Source organism: Aulonocara stuartgranti (genome assembly GCF_965226115.1).
Source record: "Aulonocara stuartgranti genome assembly, chromosome: 7".
Lineage (NCBI taxonomy): Eukaryota > Metazoa > Chordata > Actinopteri > Cichliformes > Cichlidae > Aulonocara > Aulonocara stuartgranti.
In genome coordinates, this window is record NC_138945.1 from 30,369,369 (window position 1) to 30,384,820 (window position 15,452).

The 15,452-nt window shown below is 38.7% G+C and overlaps 1 protein-coding gene across 4 annotated transcripts in view; it reads left to right on the top strand.

The window, feature by feature from the left end:
* epha5 (EPH receptor A5) overlaps nt 1-15,452 on the top strand; it is a 63,736-nt gene that overhangs the window by 12,436 nt on the left and 35,848 nt on the right. For 3 of the 4 annotated variants that reach the window (XM_082540234.1, XM_082540232.1, XM_082540233.1), the window contains exon 3: nt 750-1,470. In XM_082540234.1, coding sequence (XP_082396360.1) covers nt 750-1,470 — 721 coding nt within the window. Of the gene's footprint in view, nt 1-749; nt 1,471-15,452 lie in introns of those variants that run through there. The other variant, XM_082540235.1, reaches the window with a different exon arrangement.

A 15,452-nucleotide genomic window follows, 5' to 3' on the forward strand; every position in this document is an offset into this window, starting at 1 on the left:
ACCAGCGTTAATCCTTTCAGAAAAGCATTTCTGTTGCTCATTCTTAAAGTATTACCACGGTGTCAGATTCTCTGTATGAGTATAATTTCACATTTTTAAACAATACAGGCAACATACTAGAATTTACTGTTTACTTCATTGTTATATGTAGAATTATAAGCATGCTTAATTAGACAAGTTTGTCCTAGTAGACTGAAAATGTTATGATGTAATACTGTAAGTGTGTTACTAAGGATGACTTATGGTTTTGAAAAAAAAATGTGTTTTATACTTTATACATTTTGGTAATATTGTACTGTGTGTTACACTCTTACATTTTTAGAATAAGATGGTACATTATTAATATTAATATTAAGTTTAAGACTAAACTGTAGTTGGGCTGACTGTTGGTAACTGTTAATGGATTAATTTAAAAAATCAGAATGCTAAAAACTACCGATATAAATTTGAGTTTTAAAATACGATTATCCCCACACACCTATTAAATTGATGTTGTGACTCTTTGGAGGTTCAAGCAGTGACCATAGTAAAGTAATATTCACACATTGATGCATTAGCTACTAAATATTCTTGTATATAACAAATTTAAAGCCATTTCATCAAAACATTTTTCTGTACTTTAAGCATGTTGTAAAATTGACTTTAGTGATGTTTTGAATGCAGGATGTGCATGGGAATATTAAGCATTTAATCATTTGAAAGGAACAAGGTCTTTCCACTAATATTTTGGGGTTTTTTTTCTTTTTCAGTGGGAGGAGATTGGGGAAGTAGACGAGAACTATGCTCCCATCCACACCTACCAAGTATGCCGTGTGATGGAGCAAAACCAGAACAACTGGCTCCACACCAACTGGATCCTGACTGAGGGTGCCCAGCGGGTATTTATTGAGCTCAAGTTCACCCTGAGAGACTGCAACAGCCTGCCAGGGGGTGTCGGGACCTGCAAGGAGACTTTTAATATGTATTACTATGAAACAGATGGGGACGAAGAAGAGATGGAGGAAGGAGAGATGAGAGATGGTACCGGGATGACAGAAGAGGAAGACAGGGCAATGAAGGAGAGCAGGTACATCAAAATTGATACCATAGCAGCTGATGAGAGCTTCACTGAGCTGGACCTTGGGGATCGTGTGATGAAGCTTAACACTGAAGTCCGCGATTTAGGTCCTCTGACCCGGAAAGGCTTCTACTTGGCATTTCAGGATTTAGGGGCCTGCATTGCTTTAGTCTCAGTGAGGGTTTTCTACAAACGCTGCCCATTCTTGGTGAAGAGCTTGGCTGAGTTCCCTGACACAATCCCAGGCTCAGAAGCCTCACAGCTGGTAGAGGTAGTGGGCCGCTGTGTCAATAACTCCCTGCCTTTATACGAGCCTCCCAGGATGCATTGCAGCACAGAGGGAGAGTGGCTGGTGCCCATTGGGAAGTGTGTTTGCCAGCCGGGATTTGAGGAAATCAACGGATCTTGTCAAGGTGAGAGGGTAAAGTTTGTTGTGAAATTGAGCTAATAAGATCATTTTGAATAAATCAGCAGCTTTTAAGATGATTAATTGAAGTTAAAGATCCAGTTTCTTAATCTGTCTAGTCATCACATTATTTTGTTACCTTTTTAGGGCTGTGGGTGCACATACATGTTTGTTTGTTTTGGTTGCTGTCTTCATCCTGTGTGTATTTTCATATCCATGCACATGTTTATTTTTAGTATAGTGTGCTTGAGTGTGTGCATGGATCTGTTTATTCTTTTAGCAAGAGTGCTTCTTACGCTGTTGCTGCGTGAGTCTGTGAGTGTTTCTTTCTAGCTTAGTGGAGGGTATTCCCCTGTGGCCTGCAGCACTTTGCTGCTCTCATACTGTTCTGCTCCAGCTCGTGCCCAAACATTCCCACCACTGACCTTAACTGCTATTTCCATGGGTACCTAGGGTCTATGTATTTTTCTCTCCTTTCAACCTCTTCAGTCTTCCCCTACGCTGCCTTTAAATTACTCAATTATTTGCACGCTAAACTCCACTTATGGAACTGAGAGTAGCTTTGAACGGCATGGTGGACTTTAAGAAGAAGAAATTTCAGAGAACATTCGTTACAATGGCACGACGCTATGTGATACAGTAAAGTGAAATGTGTGATTTGGTCACTCTTTGTGCTTTTTATTTTCACACAGTCTTCTCCCAAGTAAGTACCAGTCTCTAGTGATTAAATACATGATTTGTTTGTGAGCTACTGATGTGGAAGTTTTATTCTTTAGCTTTTCTGATTTAGATATGTGCATGTGGAAACTGGATTGAATGTTAAAGGAGGGTGATTGGCAGATGACAATATGTGAAAGAGGTCTAATAGTAGGGTTTTTTTTCTTTCAGAACCAAAAGAGAACTAAGCTTTGATTAGTTCTCAATAATCAAATGGTAAAAAAGTGAACCATCTCTCCAGTAGCTCTACAGTAGCTTCACTTTGTCAGATATGAAATATCTGTGGGGAGATCATTAGGAAATAGCTGTCAGTAGACCACTGGCCTGCCTGAAGTCATTCTCCCACAGACTGTACAGACAGCCAGACTACTGTTACGGTTACAGGCTGAGAAGGCAAAAAAAAAAAAAAAAGTTCCAGAACAGCATTTTTGTGATCATGAATATTAAGAACCAATTACTGTCTCAGTATTATTAAAATAAAAGGATCATCTTTGAAGCTATACTGCTGTGTACTACTGCATGAATACTGACTGGAATGCACATGCAAAAGATAAAAGAATGGCTCTACAGTACTGTGATTACCACTCATTAGCTTGCCACCTAATTATACACAGCTAATTATGCTTTACAGACTTCTGCCATTTGATAACTTTTGATTTGACCACTTGTGTCAGCTGAAGCCTGGAGAATATTCAAAATTACTGTACACTGTAAGTACAGCAGTTTCGCTGAAAAATAACGCAGACTTTTTGTGACTTCTTGTGCCTCGTTAACATATTTTACATGTTTTGATGCTTGACTCAAGGACTTAAATTTTTTAACACCTACTTGCACATTTACTTCTGTTTTCGTTGTTGGTCACGCTAACGCTTTTAGTTTATTAAACAGACTGCAGCTGTGTTTTTGCATGCTAACAATGCTGCTGTTGGCATTCAAGTCGGTTCTAAAAACTTGATGGATTGTTAAATAATGATGTGAAGACTTGACTCAGGATCTGCTGAGTGGTGTAGTCTTGATTCCTTAGTACCGTCTATAGGCAAATATTAGCATGCTAACATGCTAAACTAAGAAAGAAACATTATAAGCCTTGGGCTAAACGGGCCCTCACCAAACATGAGCTTGTACTTTTTTTGTCTTGTGAGGTCTCTGGTACGAGGCCTGGCTACAAAGGGTTTGTCATCAAAGTACTTTGCTGCACCTTATGCTGGAGGGAAGCTCCCAAACTTCTGTAGCCTTGTGCACTTTCTCTACATGCTATGCATATTCACATTCATCATTCTGCAAGTAAAACAAAATGCAAAACAAAGGAAAACTTTTTTGATGACTTTTTTAAAGTAACAGGACAGTGACATCATTACAGAGTATTAAAATACAAAAAAAAAGAAAGAAAGAAAGAAAGAAATCTATGAATTCCAAAAGGTTTCCACCCAAAATGGCTTGGCAAGCATATAACTGCAAAGGGATTTGCAAATGCATGAAGCTTGCCTGGACAGCACAAAAGATTAAAACGGTACTTCGGTGGTGTAGACTGAGCTATAAAGAGAACAGTCAAAAAGCAGCACTCCCTTTGTGCACTTTTGTAAAGGGTTGTGAGGTGTTATTTTGATGTCACTGTAATAATAATAATAATAATAATAATAATAATAATAATGGATACTTTATTGATCCCCATGGGGAAATTACTTGTTTTTCTCTGCATTTGACCCATTCACTCAGTGAAGCAGTGGGCAGCCCACTAAGCAGGCGCCCGGGGAGCAGTGTGTAGGGACGGTACCTTGCTCAGGGGTACCTCAGGGTAGCCGTTAAGTGGATTCGAACCGCCGACCTTCCGATCATGGGGCGACCACTTTACCTACTGAGCTATCCCATTTTAATAAAATCTGACCCTGCCTTGTCTTGCAGCTAACTGCCTCCACGGGCTCTTTCTTTCTGCCTTCTTGTGCCAGAACAAAGTTACAGGGTTTACCTGGTTTTCATGGTGTCTTTCCAAGCTCCAAGGAGTGTTCTGAATTCTTAGGAGATGAAGTTGTGTGATATGCAAATTTTTGCCATTAGTTAAACCTTCTGGAATAAAAACAAATCTCGGGAGCTCGCAGTAATATCATTTATCTCTTTTTTTTCGCAAATTGTAGTCCATATTTACAGCAAGCTGAAGTGAAGTGAGTAGAAAAGATTCCTCACTATTAATTAGGCTACAGGGGGATGTTTTTCGTCTTTACAGTTTTGTATACAGATGAAACTGTTAGAGTGACACGTACCCTTTGAAAATGTCTACAGAGAGAAACATGGCAGGGTTTCCTCAGTAGCAGGTTTGTAACCATATGTGTTCTCTGCCTTAGTAAACACTTTTTCATGTGTATTTCAGTCAGTCACATTGGAGTGTAAAGTGTTGATTTCTGTTTTTCAGACACTGAAAGAATTCCTGGACTCCATACTGCTAGAAGTCATATTTGGTGTCTTTTTATGGACAGCACAGGAGTAGTTTCTAGCTAAGAAATGGTTGTCGTACAGATCTGTTGAGCTGGATTTTTAGAACCTTAATTTTAATTGTATGCTCTTTCAGTGGATATGTGCTATTAAAAACGAATAGCACTTTTTAAAGAGAGATGCCTCATTGGTAAAAACTACATTTTATGTTTAGACAGTGAATCAATGGATTGAAGGTCAGAGGACACTACAGTGAGTGAGAAGATGTGTAAACCCTGGCTGTATTGGCAGTGTGTGTGCTGCTTAGTAGAGCATGATTTAATGTTGCCTTTGTGAATGTAGGACAAAACTCATTATGGACAGCTCTTCATCCTCCTTTTTGTCTTTATCTTTCTCACCTCTCTTGCTCTATCTCATTCACACGTCCATTTTTTTCTCACTCCTTTGGTGTGTGTCTTTCTCTGTACCTTGGTTTGTCCATTACCCGGTCATTTTGCTCTTGCATTTCTTAAACCCTTCATATGTCTGCTTCTTTTTCTTCTTTGACTGCCTATCATTCATTGTTTCTCCATCCTACTTTTTTCTTTTTCAGGTTCTGCTATCCAGTGCATTTGCACTCTCCTGCTCTTGCAGCTGTCTTTGACTCTTCCCTCACTTTTTTCCTCAGTTTAAAAGATCTGCCTCTTTCACTATCAACACATCACACAACTGTCTTTACTCTGCATCTGGGAGATACATACACACAGCACCCACACATATACTTTTCTCTCAAAAGTTCATCTCTATTTGTGGAAATAACTCAGTCACCAAACAATTGTAGCATGTAAAGGAGAATCTGAGCTCTTAGGGATTTATGAAAATGGTGCATCATCCCTGTGGAGCAGCAACTGTGTGGCCATACATATAAAAATACATATAAATACATATATATATATATATATATATATGTATACACTCTATAAATAAATGTCTTGTAAAAGAACAAATTTTGTCAGATACTCATACATATGGTATATCATAATAAATATGAATGTACATTCAGCCTTTTTGCTGCTATCCTGCAGCTTTGTAAGCCTAATAGGACTGAAGGGAGGAGGGCAGCACATCCATGGGTAGATGGTTTGATGGATAGACAGAGTGATGAGAAGAGTACAGAGAGAAGTGAAGGCAAAACAAGGGGACACAAGATAAATTGGAGATTTCTCACCACAGGGTGTGAGGGCATGGAGACAAAGAGATGGATGAGTGTTGTTCCAGGGGTGATGGGGATAGAGAATGGATAACTGTGGATAGAAATGGCAGATGGATGAAGAGAGAGAAAAGAAGGAAGAGGGTGTAGACTGACTTAGTCTTTGAAATGAGGCCTGTTTGATTGAATACTAGAGAGAATAGAAAGAAACACTGGAAGAATGCTTGAATTAAGGGTTAACTAAATAAGAGCTAAATAGAAAGGCAAATATATTAGCTTTGTCAGGACATGTCACACAAATCGGGTTAGTAAAATTGACATTTTCCTTTTTTACATCAACTCAGCCCTCAGATGGGTTAAGAATAAACCCAATTTATATTTAAATTATTTAGTCTACAAAATGTCAGAAAACAAAAATTACAAAAAAGTTACACAACCTTAGAGTCTGCGGTCTTGTTTACAAAAGATACTATTTTATATGAGAGTAACCATACAAAAAAGAGGAGGCATTAAATTCTCACATTTGAGCCGGTTGGCTATTGGAATATACAATGTAGCAAAATATTTTTGATGTGCATTAACAATGTTTAACATTGAAAACGTTACATAAACAAATGTTTAAATTGGTGCATTAATGGCCTTGTCTTGCTGCATTACCATATTGAAATGGCAATGGAAACTGAATTTATTTTTCAGAACAAGTCCCAAGAAAGTTTGACATCATCAGAACAGTTTGAGAAGCCTCCATGCTAAACCACTATCAGAGCAAAGGCCTGCAGAGGCTAATTGGACGGCCTCAACCTAAATATGTAGATATGTTGGCATAACTTATTGATCTGTCAGTCTTATATAAGATTTGTTTATTTGTTTATTTATAAGGAACCCCATTAGCTTCCACAACAGTGGTTGCTAGTCTTCCTGGGGCCCAAGCCATCAAATATCTCCAAATAAAATGTTACAACAATTAGATCTACAGTAAAGTTTTACAATACTGAAATGTAAACATGTGAATATTAAAAATTATATAAAAGCAGAAAACCAAAACAAAACACTCAAACAAAATACACAATTTCCATTACAAGTGATATTACCCTCTACAATTTTTACAAATACATTAAAAACTGCCTAAATAGGCTTTTAGGTGATTTTTAAAATTATGAATTGAAGCCAATTCTCTTATTGCCTCAGGCAACTTATTCCACTGAAACGATGCTCTGAATATAACAGAGTTTTTCAAAAAGTTACTTTTAACACGAGGAATTACTAAATTGTGGTTGGTTGAGAATCGTGTGGCATGATTATGAATTTCATCTGGATACTGCAACTGAGCACAAAAAAAGTGTGGTGTGTTTAACAGTATTGTTTTCTTTAAAAATACAAGTAAGCCATAGTATAATTTAGCTTGTACAGAAAGCCAAGAAAGATGATCAAAAGTCCAGTCACCAATATGGTGGACACATACTTGAAAACACAATCATGATTGAATTGTTGATGAGAGATGTTGAAATGGTGGAATAAGGCCTGAAATATATTTGAATAAATTGTTTTTGGAGTGAAATTCATATAGGAAGAAATTCATCTACAGCTGCAATGATTAGAGATTGACTGGAATGTTGGCTGCATTGAAAGTAAATAATGGAATAATGGTATATGTGAGAGTAAAATGATGAAGTGGAATGATGCAATAAATATTGAAAGAAGCGTGCAGTGATAGAATAAGGGCTAGATTCAATGTGGAGAAAAGGGAATTCAGGATGACCAGGATGTTGGATGTTGAAAAAAAAAGAGCTAAATGCTTTGGATTCAGAATGAGGGGAAAAAGGTGGACTGAAGCAGGATTGAGCCTTTGTGATGTTTGGATTTGGGCTACACTGATTTCACATGACAAAAGAAGAAAGACTTAGAGGTACAATACGGGCAGCAATGTTGGGGGAGAGAGAAAGGGATGTCGGGGGAGGGGATGAGGAGAAAGACAGCAGATACGGGATGCAAATTAAAACAAGTGTGACTACTGGTATCCTTAATTAACAGAATTACTTGTAATAAAGAAAAAAAACCTGGTTGTGACTGGAAGGATATTGCATCTTCAGGATACATCTCAACATTTTTTAATATTTTGTTTGGAGATAGTTGTCTAAGTGTCAGGGGTAGAGTTGGATTTCCCTTGACGATTCTTTGTTTCAGTGCCATGGCTCCCCTGATGTTCCTCTGTGTTTGCCTGCCTGTCAGACGTCACTGCAGCATATGTCAAACTTGATCTGGCCACAGTCGTGATGCTGCCATCAAAAACAGTCTCACTGGCGTAGTAATGTGAAGAAGCTTTCTGCCTTCTCCCTCTAGGGATTTATGGGGATAGTGAACAAGCAGCTCACACTTACAGTGTGAGGCTTGTGGTTGATGCTGTGGTGACAAGGGTATTACAGTCTCTTGCATAACACAGAGATACACACATGATCATGAAGCATCTGTCATTTTAGTAGAATTACCATCATGTGCCGATAAGGATCTGAGTGTGACATGAGTGTTTTATTTTTTTCTGTGTATTTTCAAAATTGTTCAGTACATTACATTTTTTCCACTATATACAGGGAGTGCAGAATTATTAGGCAAGTTGTATTTTTGAGGAATAATTTTATTATTGAACAACAACCATGTTCTCAATGAACCCAAAAAACTCATTAATATCAAAGCTGAATGTTTTTGGAAGTAGTTTTTAGTTTGTTTTTAGTTTTAGCTATTTTAGGGGGATATCTGTGTGTGCAGGTGACTATTACTGTGCATAATTATTAGGCAACTTAACAAAAAACAAATATATACCCATTTCAATTATTTATTTTTACCAGTGAAACCAATATAACATCTCCACATTCACAAATATACATTTCTGACATTCAAAAACAAAACAAAAACAAATCAGCGACCAATATAGCCACCTTTCTTTGCAAGGACACTCAAAAGCCTGCCATCCATGGATTCTATCAGTGTTTTGATCTGTTCACCATCAACATTGCGTGCAGCAGCAACCACAGCCTCCCAGACACTGTTCAGAGAGGTGTACTGTTTTCCCTCCTTGTAAATCTTACATTTGATGATGGACCACAGGTTCTCAATGGGGTTCAGATCAGGTGAACAAGGTGGCCATGTCATTAGTTTTTCTTCTTTTATACCCTTTCTTGCCAGCCACGCTGTGGAGTACTTGGACGCGTGTGATGGAGCATTGTCCTGCATGAAAATCATGTTTTTCTTGAAGGATGCAGACTTCTTCCTGTACCACTGCTTGAAGAAGGTGTCTTCCAGAAACTGGCAGTAGGACTGGGAGTTGAGCTTGACTCCATCCTCAACCCGAAAAAGCCCCACAAGCTCATCTTTGATGATACCAGCCCAAACCAGTACTCCATCTCCACCTTGCTGGCGTCTGAGTCGGACTGGAGCTCTCTGCCCTTTACCAATCCAGCCACGGGCCCATCCATCTGGCCCATCAAGACTCACTCTCATTTCATCAGTCCATAAAACCTTAGAAAAATCAGTCTTGAGATATTTCTTGGCCCAGTCTTGACGTTTCAGCTTGTGTGTCTTGTTCAGTGGTGGTCGTCTTTCAGCCTTTCTTACCTTGGCCATGTCTCTGAGTATTGCACACCTTGTGCTTTTGGGCACTCCAGTGATGTTGCAGCTCTGAAATATGGCCAAACTGGTGGCAAGTGGCATCTTGGCAGCTGCACGCTTGACTTTTCTCAGTTCATGGGCAGTTATTTTGCGCCTTGGTTTTTCCACACGCTTCTTGTTGACTATTTTGAATGAAACGCTTGATTGTTCGATGATCACGCTTCAGAAGCTTTGCAATTTTGAGACTGCTGCATCCCTCTGCAAGATATCTCACTATTTTTGACTTTTCTGAGCCTGTCAAGTCCTTCTTTTGACCCATTTTGCCAAAGGAAAGGACGTTGCCTAATAATTATGCACACCTGATATAGGGTGTTGATGTCATTAGACCACACCCCTTCTCATTACAGAGATGCACATCACCTAATATGCTTAATTGGTAGTAGGCTTTCAAGCCTATACAGCTTGGAGTAAGACAACATGCATGAAGAGGATGATGTGGACAAAATACTCATTTGCCTAATAATTCTGCGCTCCCTGTAATGCATAGACCTACATCCTAAAAGGAGAGGAGAACATTTTCTTTCATCTCCCATGCCATTTCAAGTAGTACTTTTTTTCTCTTAATGGTAAGATTATAAGAAAAAAAAACTACAGGGGAAGAGGGAATGCTACTAGCAACACATTGCTTGTACTAAGTTGGTCCCGCTATTGCATTAAAACTACCTTAATTTTTCATAACAGAAATTCAAGCAAATGCTTGAAATATCCTTCAGAGATTTTGGTCTATATTGGCATGATAGCATCATGCAGCTGATGCATATTTATTGGTGCACATCAATTATATGAATCACTGCTGTATCCTTAATTAAGATCTGGTGACCGTGGAGGTCATTTCACTATAGTGAACTCATTTTCAAGTTCAAGACAGTTTGAGATTATTTGAGGTTTGTGACACGGCACGTTATTCTTCTGGAAACAGCCATCAGAAGATGAGTACACTGGTAATAACCAGATGGACGTGGTCATCAACAATACTCGTTTAGGCTGTACTCAGTTGGTACTAACAGGTCCAAAGTTTAACCAGGAAAGATCCTGCACATCATTACACCATCCACCACCACCAGCTAGAACCCTTTATACATTGATGGTAGGATTGGCCTTACTTAGGTGCTTTCATGTTGTTTACACCAGATTCTGATGACAGACAACATTTTTCTTAACTTCTGTTGTCCATTTTTGATAACTAGATCAGAATTCACTGGACCCAAAACATCCAGTAGTTCAAGTAAGATACTTTCCAGCCTGTATCTATGTCTTTTTAATTCATGTCATATGAGTTTAGAGTATTCAGATTCCCATACAGAAATGTTCTGCCATCCCTCATCACAGTCAAAGATAAAGAGTGCAAATATCAAGTGGCAGGAAACCATCATCCCCTAAACTATGAATTGACTAGATTCATCAAGGAAAGAGCCACCATTATTCCTTTTAGATCCTGCTCAACTGGAATCTGCTAATGGCTTCTTTCATTGAACTCTTTCCTCCTGCATCATGCTCTCTCTCCAGCTTTCTCCCCACCCCCTTCCCCCCATCATCTCCACGTGGTGATGCTGTCATGACAACTAAAGTGCTTCCTGAGTGCTTGTTGGGTAAACTGACTTTCCCAGAAGAGCTTCCTCTCTTTTACCCTTGCCCCTGTTAACAAGCATACACACCCACATGGTTTTATCTATACTTGTGAAGACCTTAATTGACTCATTGTCATTACCATACCTCTGACCCGAGCCATAACCAGCATAGCAAGTTGCATAATCCCATTTGTTACACTAACAGACAAATGCATCATCCTCACTCAGACAATACCCCTAAAAGAAAATCTCTTTGAAGAAAATGGGCCAGCCATTTGTCCTCACAAAGATGGAAGAGCAAACGCTCATGCACCCACACAGACACGCAGAAACACACGCACGCATTCCTGCAGTTGCTGAAATATTCATAAAATGCTTCATTCAGCAGCAAGGTTCTTTCCATGAAAGCCTGGCCATCTCCAGAGTCCGAGCCAGTGGAAGCTTAGTACTGATCATTTTGGCACTATATTACCCATAATGCATTTAAGAAAGGTGATGAGTTTCACCCGTTTTATAAAACCATCATAGCTCTACAGCAATGATGCAATGCAGGCATGCTATTTTTTGTGTTGAGTCAGGTGGATTATACCATACATGCAAATTTGTGAATTAAAAGTCATAAGAAATTCACAACCTAATTTTATACACGTCACATATCACTGTCCTATCCCCTTTTTGCAAGAGCATGGTTGTACAACTGAGATCCCGACCTTTGTACACCTAGTTTGTGGATCTGTGCAATTTTTCTTCATGCTTGTTGGTCCATTGATGGAGTCTAATATTTGGAAGTAAATTAATGTCAGCTAAATGGTGAAAGGGCACTATAGTATGTTTTATGGCTAGTTAAATTGTTTTCCCAAGACATCCAGTCAGCATATTATGATTTATCACACATTTCTTATATTTACTCTTTTTCTCTAGACACTTACTGAGCCAATACATTGGGTTTGGTTCGAAAGCTATTGTGACCTGGATGCTTGACCTTTGGGTTTCTGCTCGTGGTCTGATTGTGAGAATAAATGAGTTGTGAACAATGGCCTCCTCTGTCAACCAACAGAAAGGAAAACCCCATTCACTCGATTGTGTATTATTACGGTATTATCATCCTTCTTTGTTTGTGTTCACATAGAAACATGCACAAATATGAGCATGCATTGGCACATGCACACAAGCAGAGGCACACAAACACAGCAATACAAAAATAATAAAGGTATGAAACATCTCATGCATGCACACCCTGAAACACGTGTTTATGATTGTTAGGCCAGTAGTTTGCTGTGGGACAAACACAGGAACAGGATATTTACTGTGTTTCCTCAGCTGGTTTTTTAGTTCACAATAGTATCTGCTAACAATATAGGCAGTGCATTGAAATTCAGCCTCGTGAGTATTTGGATTTCTTCAGTCAAAGTTTACTTTTTGGTCAGTCCTGCTGACTGTGTGTGCTGTTGGAAGAGTGACGGGAAAGATGGAAACGTAAGTGGTTGTCACAGAATGGTGTGAGCCATTTGTGTTTCCATCCTCATTTCATCTTTTTATGGCTGTTTGGTGGTTCAGTGGTGCAACATAACTGCAGTAAAAACAACTACAACAGCTACATATACAATTTACTGTGTAGTCCAGTATGCAGTGTTCTCCAGCAATCTGATGCATTGGTATGATCAGTAATAATCCATTAACATACTATGTAATTATACATAAGAGATCTTTTTTTTAATATATTTGCATCCATACAGTTTTCTAAGCCCATATAAATGAATTTAAATCCAGTGTTCAGACACAGTATGTGGTCCTTAACTTTAAATTCTCTTTCATTTTAGTCCTTATCTCAGTACGTCTCCTTCTCTCTGCCTTAATCGCTTACTCGCTCTAATCCCACCAAACGACAGACAGTCATATAAATCAACATGTTTACAGTGAAATGTTTCCAATTAAAGAGGACGTTCGTTAAGAAGCATCAACGGATACCGCTGGATCCTTAATTGCCTGGGATGCCAGTGTATGATGCATATTAATTACGTATTAACCTTACAGTCAAACACACACAAATGCACATTAGTGTGTATTGCATATTAATTACCTATTACCCTTTGTTCTGTGCATTAAGAGCTGCGTGGCATCAGAAAGACAGCTTGCCCAAGGGCAACACATACTCGTACACACGTACATTAATACCACCAACGCCGTCTATTCAGGTTGCATTCACAATGAGGAATGAGCTATTTCAGTCAGCCAGGCATGACCATAACTAATCTCACTGCAGGAAGTGTGTCTGTTAGTGTGTATACATATGTGTTTTCGGTTATTTGCGCATTTAAGATGGTTAAAGAATTAAAGCACCTCATCCGAATCCAGCTGCCTGCATGTCCCTCGCTATTGTTGTGGAAATACAAAAGGTGAGTTGGTCAAAAACAGACAGTAAATGCAATGTAAAATAAATGAAGTGAAAAAAAAAATCACTTAAAAATAGCACTTATTTTTTAATAAACCTTTAGTAATCAAGCTGCCATGTAAAGTTAATGTAGACCGCTTGCATGTTATGCAGTCCTATCTAGACAGTTGTACTGTGGATCTTAAGGCTGCCCCTCAGCTGTTTCTTGCTCTCAGTGTTCTTAAATTTACTCTCTGTGGCTTTTTAAGCACTTAATCCTATTTCCAACCTCCAGTTTGCTTCTCTGACCTTCACAAACCTTTGCATTCAAATCCTTTAACACATAATTAAGTGAAGAGAGTGATATTGATATGTAGTCATGATATATGTTGTCAGCTGTACTCATACAATTCAAAAAACGCATCTATAGACTTAATTTCTCTGCATGTTCTTTGTTCATTTGCATGTAGAGCATGGGTAATCTATTTATCCTAAATGGAAATGGAAATGAAGTAGAATTAATGATAATAAATACCTTAACAAGTAGTGATTAGTCAACTAGAATTGACTTTTATTAAAGTGGCATCCAATGGATTTTTTTTCATGCCAGTTTGCACATTTTAATTGCAAATGTTTATATCATTTTCATAATCATTTACAACTTCCAGGGGAAAGACATTTCCATACATTAATTTAATTTAATCAGAGCGCATCATCTCGCCTTTGACGCCACACTGGGAGCAAAAGTCTATCAGTCTATCAAACGTGGAATAGGAAAAATATATCTATTTTTCAGCTAACAAATAGATTTATTTTGCATAAGCAGTAAATGTCAAAGTAACAATGATTTATTTGATTTTCATTATGGTAGAGTGGTTTAACTATTTCCCAACAATTAGAGATCATATATGTGTGTATTCTCTTGAGTGACAGCTGGCCACAACGGTGGCCAACAGACAAATTAAGAAGAAAGAAAGAAAAAACCATCCAGAATGTCAAAACGAGTTGAACAGGAAATCCAAGTAGGGAGCCATCATAGTACCACACTGTGCCCACACCATACTGTTTGACTGACAGGTGATCTTTGGGGAGCGCCACATACACGCACACAAAGTTACAGACACGCACGCCTGATGATGAGAGCTTACCAAATCAAAAAGAGATGAAAAATAAATAAAGATAATCCATCATCTTGGCATTATACCTGAATGTAGTATCAGAAATTATTAAAGAAGTTTTTCTTTTCTTTTTTTTCATTTATTTATTTTCTGCTTTGACTCTACTCTCCAACACTCTACTTCACTGTTTGGGCACAAATATGCTTGTCTATGTATGTGAAATGAGCTGCCATCCCATTTTTATTGATTTGACCATGGGGGTTTGGAGGATGAAGCCAAGGAGAGCTAGAGACCAGACAATGGCAATAAATCTATATGCAACCACAAGTGTGTAGGTGTGTGTGTGGTAACAGGCTCACAAAAAGATTAGGTGTGTCCTACTGCCCTGGCTCGCACACCCATGTTGAGGGTAGTACATCATTGGCCTAACAAAGCACATTAAGTAAGGGAGTAACCATCAGTACAGAAGCTGAAACATTAAAATGCTTCATGAAACAAAAATACACAAAAATGTAGCTCATGGAATAACTTTCTTAAACACCTGAATGAAACAAGCCATACAAAGGCAGTTAAGCATAGAGAATGTCACCAGATGTAATCCTGTCCTGAAGCTTCGCCAGCTTCATAAATGTGTCAAAAACATTATCTTGAGCCCCAACTTATAATTACAGTATGTGAGGCATTCGAAATGCCAAACAGATTTTATAAAAGGCCTGTTTCCGTGTGTGTGTGTGTGTGTATGTGTGCGTGTGCGTGTGCGTGTGTGTGTGTGTGTGTGTGTCTGTGTGTGTGTGTGTCTGTGTGTGTGTGTGTGTGTGTGTGCGCGAAGCAAAGGTGAGACTTAGAGTGATCCAGGGCAGAGGGAGAATTTTTCAGGCCTAATGTTCCATGACAACAGACCAAGGTTCCGTCAAGGTGAATCAGAGCCACTGCTGC